The following is an 11,817-nucleotide window of genomic DNA, read 5'->3' as shown; positions in this document are numbered from 1 at the left end:
ACTGAATGAAATGAATAAAGCAATAGACATCTATAAAATAATGTAAGGAAATGAAACGTTGGGATAGCTTAGCATGAGCAAGAATGAAAACAAATATATATGGAAAGTGATGTCCAACTGAATTAATTATACAATAAGAAGCTGTCCAGTCCAAGTTTTGTGTTAAGTGAGGTCAGAGTTACCGTAAGAAAAAGGATTAACGAAACTTCAATATTCAGTACACTTAACTGATTGTTTCTGAGATTTTATCTAGAGAACGTAAAGAGCCTAATGTGGAAAACATTAGTTTAAATAAATGAAGGTAAGTATTTTGAATTGTACATATATAAGTACAACATAAAATAACAAATATTTGAAATAATTATATGAGGTACGTATTGTTTGAGACAAGATAAAAATGAGGCTGCTAATACACAACACAGGATACTAATGAGACAGGGATACAAAATGTAAAGCTATGTTAATAATAAAATGTTATTACAAAATACAGGGTAGTGTTCACATATACACACACACACACACAAAATGAGTTAATATAGTAAGAATGTTAATACAAAATACAGGGTAGTGTTCACATACACACAAAATGAGTTAATATAGTAAGAATGTTAATATGAATTATAAGAAAATGTTAATCAAAATGTTCACAGAAAGATATTTCCAAATTAATAAAACTGACAGATGTAATTACTGAACTTTCTTCAATGTGTTAATGCACTAGAAAACTTCATTGTTTGAGATATAAAATGGCACACAAACACACATGTATTTGAAACTTTTATTCTAAATATTTTTACTCAACTCTAAACACAGAAAGATAGATAAATAGAGGCCTCTGGTTCACCACCTATTCATTATTCAAATACTGGACATTTATTTTTAACTGTTTATTAAACCTAAAACACGAATTAATTAATTTTCGTCTGCTAATCATTCACCACAACTGTTTGGGCTTGAACCTTAAAAAAAAACACACGTACACATTACCTGTTGGTAAACAATGAACACTGTAAAAACACACTTACACATTACCTGTTGGTAAACAATATTTTGCTGACACACAGCCATTTCTGCTGTCTAATAACACCTGGTAGACATTACATTTAAATATATACATTTTTCTTTGTCAGACTCTGAGCAGTGGAATCCAATAAACACACTATTTCCATAAATCTTGGGGATTTCTATATAGTGATTTTTATTTAAAGCGAATTTCCTGATTGAGCGAACAGTTAATCATATTGGAAATAAAGCTATGACAGATAACACCCCTGGTGGTAACCTGAGTAAATCTGTTTTGAAAAAAAAAGAAAAGAATGTCAACATATCAAGATTTGTATGATTAATTATAGCATTCACAAATCTTTCTTTGGAAACATTTCGTGTGAAAGTAGAAATATTCTTGCATGCGTTAACCTCACCTATCACTTTATTAATATATGTGTTAATACAGAGAAATGATATTAATTTAAATCTTTGCTATTCTTGCTGATGCCCTGGTCCAATGTTATGTATACGTACTGTGTATAGAAGGGTAAATCTGAAGCATGTACAGTTGGCGCCGCGAGCGGAGAAGGAAGAAAAGGGGCAAGTCGTTTACTGTCGTGCTCGAATGGCAGAAAACCTTCGACTGGGGCTCTTGTGTCACCTCATCTGTTCCGTTGTCTCTGACGTGGGACTGTAATAAATAATTCATGTGCTGAGTGGAAGAAGCTCCCATCGTACAAATCCACCTTCGAATAGAACTCTAAACACACATATTTGGGCTGTCACGTGTGCCGGAGCCAGGAGATTTGAACGTGGTATTTTTTCTACTTGGGCTAGATCCTGATCATGCGTATTCCGGACATCTCTCATACTCTCGTTCCTGGGACCTAAAGACGAATGAGAAAAGGACTGGGAAGAGATAGTTGGAGAATGCTGGCAGATATTAATTGAGGGGGAAGAAATTATAATGTGGTTGCTGGGTTTCAGAATGTTCTAAGCGTCTCATTCGCCCAGAAAGGTATCGATCACGAAAGAAAATGAGCAGTAGGAAAAGGCTGGATCTCTGAGAACTGGCAGTCCCCAAGCATATCGAACCTAGCCTTTGGAAACTTGGAGCACGTTATCAGGCGTGCAACACGCGGCCCCTGCCAGAGTGAGGCCCGTGCCTGTAGAGATACACACACAGCACACAGAGAAACTGCCAGTCACGCATGTGACCACGAAGACTGAGAAAAGAGTGTCTATAAACCAACGATTCTAGTAGTATACAGTCTTCCTCGACTGCACGTGCAGGGTGAATCTTCTCTGATATCCAAAGTGGTTGTTTATATCAAAGAAGACCAAAAAACCTGCAGTTTTAGGCTTACAACATTTTGACTATAGCTTCGGCTGATATCTCAGTTCCTGAGAGTGCTGTCAAAATTACTACTGGTAAGTTTTTTACCCAGTGGTTCAAGCTGCTCTTCGCTAATACACAGAGACCTCTGACACTATCTATATAACTTCCAGTAATTAAGATATATCTCAAAAACGAACGAAGCTGTCCCTTTGATCTATCTAACTTGAACAGTAGCTTTAACATAAATCATTTCCTCAGTTCGGTGTATTTAAAGAGTCGCTAGTACGCTGTGGGTCTTGCTTTCGTTTTGAACTAGAGTGCCAGCCTACTTAACACGACCCCTGAAACATAAATTTTCAGACACTTCAGAGGCCCTTTGAAAGATAAAAAACAGTTGTGCCATAATTAAAACCTGTAAACTATAAACGGTTTAGTAAAAGCTACACTCCTTGATAATGTACTTAACCTTTAGCTTATGCAAGGTTCGGATTGGTTATTGAGAGTCACGTGGGTAGTAGGGAGTGCCATATTTGGAATAATGGTCTATTAAAAGTGTGTCAGAGGTTTCCTGGAGTGCAATACCGCCATAATTCATCAAAATTGCGTGGAATATTGGACAAAATTATTTTTGTACCACAAATCACGGCGAGCAAATGAGCTCGTATCAGTTTGTCAACTCACTAACCCCGTGTTACGGCCAGCGAACGCAGGAGACGCCGGCCCAGGACTACTACACCCCTCAGGTGCCGGCTTACAACAGTTGTTATAGCGGTCCAGCGTCTCCTGTCCAGCACTATGGACCTTATTCTCAACCTACAGTTCCACACCTGCAGAATGGGGATCATACGCATTATAATAGTTGCAGTCAGCGTCTAAGTCACCCTAATCCCAGCCCAAGTCCGACACCATCAGTAACACCGGTGCCGAGCTGCAAGTACGCAGAACCCAGTTCGGCATCACCTCAGGACCTAACTACGACTTCCAGTTCACAGCAGCCGGCTTCTATCAGCCCTAAGCCGCGGAGCTCACCACAACCTCCGCGGCAAGCTCAGCCGCAATCAGCAAGTGGACACCAGCAGTCTCAATCACCAGGACAACAACAGCAACAGCATAGTTCTCAACCACAACAAAATCAACCGAGTCAACCAGCTCAAAATCAACCAACTCAACAAACACAGAGCAACCAACAGAAGGGGAACGACTCTTCAAACCAGCCTCTCATTTATCCGTGGATGAAGAAATCTCACGTCGGGCAGAGTAAGTACTTTCGACTATCCGTTTCAGAATTAAAATATCTTATTCTAATCTTCCTTACAAGCAGGTGGCTAGTTCTCTCTCCCTCGTGATTCTGCAGCTCTCGGTGAAGGCAGGATGTGAGCATCCAGGAGCTCTGCAGCTACTTTTCAACGTACAGGACTGCAGTAAATATTCCACGGCCATGTGCTGTCAAGCCAGCTTTCTCCTCCCTTTACCCATAAAACGCGCCACGTTAGTCCTATAAAACTTTCCGCAAAGCCATAATTTTGTCACTTTCTTGACCCAAAGCAAAGCGCTCAGCTTACATTGAACGAGATCCAAGCCATAAAAGCGAACGAGCTTTAGAATGCTCAGCCCAGCTGAAAAGAGCGTTAGACAGTTTTATGGCGCTATAAAACCTCGCAGGAAATGTGGAGTGCAGAGCTCAGTAAGCAAGAGTTGCTGCGTTAGAGATAGTGAGAAATTCGTCACTAGAGGGAGGGAATATTTTCTACAGATTTTATTGCCTAATGTATAAATTCACGATTTATTAATACTTCTAAAACGCATGTAATGTTATTTATTCAGTGCGTGCATTTTAATGTTTTTTTCATTTTTTCCGCATTTATGTTAGTTTAAAAGCACGATGTATTTTTATATATTTAGAAGCTAATTAATAAACAAAAAAAAAAAAAAAAGTAGAGAAGTACTAATGGAATGATTTTGAGAATATTTATGTTCTTATAGATGGGGTAAATGCGATGGGCGAAACCAAACGCCAGAGAACATCCTATACTCGCTATCAAACTTTGGAGTTGGAGAAAGAGTTTCATTTTAATCGTTATTTGACTCGACGCAGAAGAATAGAGATCGCACACGCCCTCTGTTTGAGTGAACGTCAGATCAAAATCTGGTTCCAGAATCGGAGAATGAAGTGGAAAAAGGAGCACAAAATGGCCAACACAGTTCCACCTCCGATACCGCACCATCAGGTTATGGTTAATACAGTTCATGGCTTTAGGGAATACACCTACAGTAACAGTGTTTATTAAATATTTGTAAGTTCACCATAGAAGTTTTTATTTTACGAAAAATTAAAAGATAAGAAAGTGCGAATTGTGTAAGCCTCAAATATTTCAACTGTCTAACGAGTAAAGCTTTTATTAGAGAAAATTCCATAAGTGTTAAATAAAAACTTTTTGTGAGAAAATTCAAATACAGATGTTATTTATCTATATAATTATGAAACATTAAATACAGCTGCAATGTTTTACACCAGTGTCCATGAACAGAAACGTGACGTATTGAAGAAATGCCTTGGAATTATAAATAAGTTAATACATTTAAAAATTTTAAACACCTGGTAAAACAACACTAGTGTATTTTATACTGATATATCATATTCAGGAGACAGAGGAATTTCCTTAAATAAATATTAATTAATATTTATCATTATACTTTAGTATAATCATTATACTATAATTCCCAACTTGACTTTGTTTTGTTTAACAACTTTCGATTGTTAAACATAACTGGAAATCCTTGTTAGACTCTATATAGTTTCCGAAGGAAGCTTACTGTATCAAACGTAACGAATCAGAGGAATCTTGGTTTAATAAAATGCTTACAAATGTTATTGAAAAAATACTGAGAACAAAATTTACGCCTTTAAGAGTTATGTGAAAAATATTGATATAAAGAAATCATAGATGAATCGTTCTGGAAGTACTTTTGTACATTGCTCTAAAGACGTATAGGTACATACAGATATTTTACTCAATGTTAAATCGAACCAACAGAATATAAAACTTCATATTGACTTCAGCTAATTTAGGTAATGTATAAAGCAATTAAACACCTTATGATAACATTATTTCTCGAACTAAGTACATTGTTATAGAGTTTATATCTGGCTCTCTTTGTAAAATAATTAGGTTCTATGCATGTTATTATACATTTCAGTGATGTGAAACGTAACCTTAATTCTTCTTATATTTTAGACGTATGCCTGTTTCCCACATCCCACCCACTCCTGCTGACCCACAGAGTGGATTTCACCTTAGAACAAGTGTTGTACAGTTTTTGAAGAAGCTACCTATGGGGTTCAACACCATCAAATTATTCATAAATATATGCAGAAAATAAAAAGCTAAACTTTTTTTTTGCTTATTTATAATATTATCATTCTGGCCGCGCCTATTGTTTTTGCTCTTAAGTCTGGTGAACCATTGTTGCCGTGGAAATGGTGAACAGAGCGTTGTTCACAAGTCTTCAAAACTTCATCAGAATTGATGTTTATCTCTTTTATTTTGTTTGTCTATAGTGAGCTGTAGTGTTGCCTTGAAGTCCCAAGTGGTAATTTAATTATTTGTCTTCTAAACAGTTTTTTTTTTTAAATCGAAAAACCAAAACCATGTATTAAAATATTACATTTACAGCAGAAGGAATATAAAGAGTAAAGAGTACCACGTCTTTGAAAGAACTTTTTTGACGAATCGTGAAAGACGTTTTGGAAGAAGATGAGACCCCTTTAAAATGTTAAAAAAGACATTCATTTCAAATGGAGGATGACGAAAGAAAACAATTAGTGAATAACAAACGTTCTTTAAGAATATTAATTGTAAAATAGCAAAGCATGACCGTCAGAAATGATATCCTAAAAGTTAAGGCTAACATTTAGGAAAACGTGAGACATATGTCATATCTCTTTAGATAAATATATATATATATATACCGACATTATAGTCAGTTTAAGTTATTGGTGCAACAACTACATCTTAATGTATGAAGCTACTATCCGCTCTAGGTAATTACTTTTATTCAACGTATCGTGTGCGCATGAGTGTGTGTGTGTGTGTGTTTGAAGCGTGCACGTGCATATCTCAGGGCTGTGTCAATATATATGTAATGCTAATATCTTCTTACCATTTTGTAGGCATCTCTGAAAAATTACTTAGACATCTGAAAGCGATTAAAACGTTTGTAGTGATATTGCTTCGTTTGTGTCTGTGGCGTGTCCCCTAGCGACGGGACGCAGAACTCCACTATTAGTTAATCGCTGTAACGCTTGCATTGTTAGTATAAAATGACTGATTTATTACTAGGTACCCTCTCTTAATAATCTGTAGTGTTGTTCTCGGTGAGATACATAATGTCTGTAACGTTTAAGAACAGGCTGTTAGAATCATCTAGATTTTTTTGGACATTTTGGAGTACAAATGGCTGGATTTATGTTATCTAGCCAATACGTTTCTTTCATTCCATTCTTGTTGTGCAGGAATAAAAACGCTTGAACCTAAATCAGAAATATTGTAATGAAATTACTCCATTTTTTTGCTCTTACTCCATTTTTTATTAACATCTCAACAGCTTTTATCAAACGTTTAAAGAATTTTCGTATTCGGGTTTGTGCAATCTGTTTGACCCGTTTACGTCTTGTACAGTTTAACTATGATGTGAATATAAGTTTTTTTGTTTATACATATGTTTAATTTTTTCGTCTTATTGAGAGACAAAAAAAAATGCTCATTTGATGAATTAAAGTAATAATATTGTGTTGTTGTTGTTTTTCCTTTTACCGGTTTTAGTTGGTTCTTTTAAATCGTGTCAGACCCTCTTCGTAAAGTTGAGTGTGTAAATAATGTAAAGGTGAAACAGTAGACCCAACAGAGTATTATTGTGATGTAATTCTGTCCACCTGGGCGTGGACCTCGTTTTGTGTAGGCCTATCTCATGGCTTAGTTCATACATTTGTCATGTTGAACAATAAATATTATGAGCTATTATCTGTCGCTTTATTGAATGCTTTGACATCTCGCATGACAAAATGAGAAAGAAAAAATAACCTTTCATACATACTCTTTGCAATCAGTAATTGGTTAATTTGATAATTTTGTTTAAGATAATGTTGAAAAACCGATAACGATCGTAAAATTCAAATAAATATAAACCTGAATAAACCACAAAAACTACACGCACTTTGTAAGCTAACCAGGTGCAGATCTCATTCATTACTACTTGGCAATCAACAGCATACATAATTTTAAAAGTTTGAAAAACATCGATTAATATACGAAACAACGCCAGAAACGATACGACAATGGTTAACCTGAAAATCAAAATAACCTTGGAGACTCCCCAGATATGATATGGCAATTTTCAAACTGAAAATATAGTTATCTTAGGAAACTCCTCAGAAATGATACAACAATAGTTAATCTGAAAATCAACTTAACCTTGGAGACTCTCCAGAACTGACATGACAATTTTTAAACTGAAAATAAAGTTATCTTAGGAAACTCCCTAGAAACGATACAACACTAGTTAATCTGAAAATCAAGATAACCTTGGAGACTCCCCAGATATGATATGACAATTTTCAAACTGAAAATATAGTTATCTTTGGAGACCCTCCAGAAATGATACAACAATAGTTAATCTGAAAATCAAGTTAACCTTGGAGTCTCCCCAGATATGATATGGCAATTTTCAAACTGAAAATATAGTTATCTTAGGAGACCCTCCAGAAATGATACAACAATAGTTAATCTGAAAATCAAGTTAACCTTGGAGACTCTTCAAAACTGACATGACAATAGTTAAACTGGAAATCAAGTTATCTCTGGAGACTCTCCAGAAATGATATGATAATAGATAAACTGAAAATCAAGTTATCCTTAGAGATCCACTATAACTATCTTACTGTTTAAATGTTTCAAAATATTTTTGGTTAATCGAAAAATTATTGAATTAAAGCGATTAAAGAAAAATCAAGAAGTTAAAATTAGAAAATGGATCTATTTTTTATCCTTAAAATGGTCTCTAGAAAGAAATTCAGTTATAAGGATCCATGATATATTTAATTGAAGGCAACGGATTCAGAAGTGGGAAAAACTTAGTCTAATGATGAACAGTATGAACGTAGAAATATTATTCTATGCTCTTCATCATTATTTTCATTGAAATAAAAGAAAATACACGCAATTCTACTTTTTCTATTGGAAAGGACGTCAAAAATCATTCGAATGTATGTAGGTTTCTAGAACTGAATGAAATTCTTCTAGTGATTTATTTTTGTCTTAAGGTTTTGAAGGAATGAGTTGCACTAGCTTTACTGAACTTATTAGCCAGTAGTTAGTCATATCAATTTATATATATATTTGACGTGGAAAATTAATTCAAAACTTTTCAAATTAATTAAGCTCAGATATTTTTACACGAGTAATTGTGCTAAAAACGGTTTTCTTAGTCTCGAAATTATAAAACGGTTACTATAAAATAATTATAAGAGTTGACTTTGTGAATTTGTAATATGTTATACATATCTTTTTTTCTTCAATTCTTATGTATGTAATGATATATATATATATGTATATAAGATATTTTACAGATGGCGTTCTACATCTTGTATTTGACCCACTTCCAAAGAGCAAAACCTATCCATAACACATTATACTATTTTATTTTCATTTCTTTAGAATTTCAAATAAAGATTTATAGGTGGCGCTGTTTATTAGTCGATGTTTACTTGTAGATTGTAAAAGTTATGCTAATGTATAGATTTTAAAGTTCCATATTCAATACCTAAACTTTCGAAAATTGTTGATTAGTTACTGACTGTTTATGAGCCTAGTTTCTTCCAAAACCTGCTGGTTCGGTCCTCGTAAGTTTAGAGTTAAACGCTATGATGCAAGATTAGTTCATGGACAGATAAGGAACGACGCTAATAAAATATAAAAGTTTATGTTTCCAAGGTCAAGTGTACATCATCTATTAACTTTCATCAAATTGATGTATGTGTAAATATATTTTATAGATATTGAATATTAGGGAATGCAGGTTTATAAAACAGACTTTTCAACAATTGTACGTCTTTTTATATTTTAAACTCTTATATATCTTTTTTCGCCCCTGTAAGCTGTGATTTTATTATTGTTGTTGTTGTTGTAGATAACTGAATTGGATTATTTTAGACAAAATGTTTCTGTTCGATTGCAGTTTGGAAAAGTAATTAACTCTTCACTCACGTTACTGTGTTCACAGCTATGTTGATAATTCTATATATATGTATTCTATTAATCATTTTAACTTATTATTATTTCCTCTCTCCCTGTATAACAATAGATATCGTGTTTAGTTCCTTAACGTTTATAGAAAGTGTTCATTACCAGCATCTCTAAATACGACTTAGATTTTTTTAAACAGATATACTCGCTGAAAATTGTTTAAAAACTGTATATAAAACAGTAAGAATGTTTAAAAGAGCACATGAAAGTTATAAGCAAAACACAAAATGTTGTACAGTTCCGCAAATTAGAATATGACGCAGCAGAAATGAATTTTCAGGAACAACGTCGATTTGAGTTAGTTAAAAAAAAGAAAAAAAAATCCTTTCGATTTCGTGATCGGTATCAAACCTAGAAATAAAAACTAAGGAGCGATGTTGAACAAGCACTCGACTCACTTCGTTCGACGGTAATTTTGAGTTAGTAGTAGATTAATGGTTTGTAGCGAGACAAACATTTGTTTATGTTTACAAATATCAATGATCGTACTACAGGGAATAGAAATATTATTAAAAAATCGTGAAACTATCGTATGAACATATGTAAGAGAAATATAAAATATTTTGTTCAGTTTATCATAGGAAAGTTATAAATAACATAGCATTTAGGGTGACCAGTAAGTAGGAGATACGTAATACAAATACGTAACTGTATTAAAGCATAACAGTATTTTGATAAAATAGATATTTATTCTATAAGAATATGCCCCACATATATCAAGTTATTACTCAATTAATTTATTCCAGTATTTGTTGGTAAAAGAGTAGCTTAAGAGTTGGCGGTGGGTGGTGTTGACTAGCTCCTTTCCCTCTAGTTTATCACTGCTAAATTGTGGACGGTCAGCGCAGATTGTCCTCGAGTAGTTTTGCGCGAATTTCAAAACAAACTAAAACACACAATAATATAAGTAAAAGCATATTCGATTTTTATTTTTTTAATATCAAACTATACTGTTTTGATACTGGCGTGCAAGCTGCAATAAAGATAAGTTTGAAATAATAATATATCAGTCTGAGTTGTTAAATTTTTAATCTCGGTTGTTTTAATAATGGTGTTTTTTTTTCGTTGATGGTCAAATAGTTGAAATACGAAATAAAAAGTTAAAGATGTTGTTGAATTTGGATTTCCCTCCAAATCGATTACGCTGACGTCTCCCGCTAGGGTTAGCTTTGTATAAGGAGCTTCAGCAATTTATCACAGAAATACAAGAAAAGAAGAAGTAAAAACTGATACCAACAGGTGGCGCCTCTAAACGAACAGCGGATAAAATAGAAACGTTAATACTTATTTACATTCTTAATAGTGAACTTTGAAATATTTTCTTATAGATGAAGCGTACCAAGTATTACACTTGACAAAATTGTTCACATTTTCATATTCACACGTAAAATACATATCGAGAAATTCAACAGCTATTCAGTTCTCAGTATGATTTAGTAATTGGATTATTTAAATGGCAGAAAGAGAGATAATAATTTAAAAGGTTTTGAGAGCATAAAACAACGAGCATGTTAACTACATCAAGGCAGTCTTGAAGACGGATATTTTTAGTGTGAGAGCTAAATTGGAGAAATTAGGAGATTTGTAGAACTCAGAAACCTACCATAAATGTATAACGACAACAAAATGAAATCGGAAACAGATTTGTTTTGTTATTGGGAAATATTTATCAATCACGTGTAAACATGAACTCAAGACAAACTTTCTCTGTTGTTTATATTTAATCAAGTGTAAGAAATCAATGGCAGATATTTTAGATATGATGTATTTCTATACAGAAATTCTCGACTCGTACATGCGTTGCTTTGAAACATATATATGTATAATTTACCAGGAAATTTTCCCATCTCAACTATCAGAATTACTTTACTTGGCATGGCAGACACAAAAACCCTTCACCTCTGACAGCAAATGACCTGTTTATTTGATATATCTAATGGTTAACAAATAAATACAGGAAGACCAACCTCAACTCTGTAAGCTGCGGTGACAGTTTTTAAACTATTTGTGGGAGTCACCTTCCCCATCCATCATCTGGAACCATTGTACCAACTCTCACATGTAAAGAGGAATTTTTCGATATCTGGTTTTGTTTTTCGTACATGTCTCGCTTTTCTACCGAACTTAAGTATCGAGTCTGGAAAGAAAAAAAAAGAAGTATAAGATCTAGTCTTTCGTAGTTTTTTTTAG

The 11,817-nt window shown here is 34.0% G+C and overlaps 1 protein-coding gene across 1 annotated transcript; it reads left to right on the top strand.

The window, feature by feature from the left end:
* The first annotated feature begins 564 nt into the window (after positions 1–564).
* LOC106478131 (homeobox protein Hox-B4-like) lies at positions 565–6,295 on the top strand. The gene is made up of 3 exons (XM_013938646.2): positions 565–3,583; positions 4,310–4,620; positions 5,563–6,295. The coding sequence occupies exons 1-2, from the start codon at positions 2,980–2,982 to the stop codon at positions 4,612–4,614; spliced, it is 909 nt and encodes a 302-aa protein (XP_013794100.2). The 5' UTR covers positions 565–2,979; the 3' UTR covers positions 4,615–4,620; positions 5,563–6,295.
* Positions 6,296–11,817: the final 5,522 nt, after the last annotated feature.

Source organism: Limulus polyphemus, unplaced genomic scaffold (assembly GCF_000517525.1).
Source record: "Limulus polyphemus unplaced genomic scaffold, Limulus_polyphemus-2.1.2 Scaffold183, whole genome shotgun sequence".
NCBI lineage: Eukaryota > Metazoa > Arthropoda > Merostomata > Xiphosura > Limulidae > Limulus > Limulus polyphemus.
The sequence above is the reverse complement of the archived record's forward strand: the minus strand, read 5'-3'. Positions and strand labels throughout refer to the sequence as shown.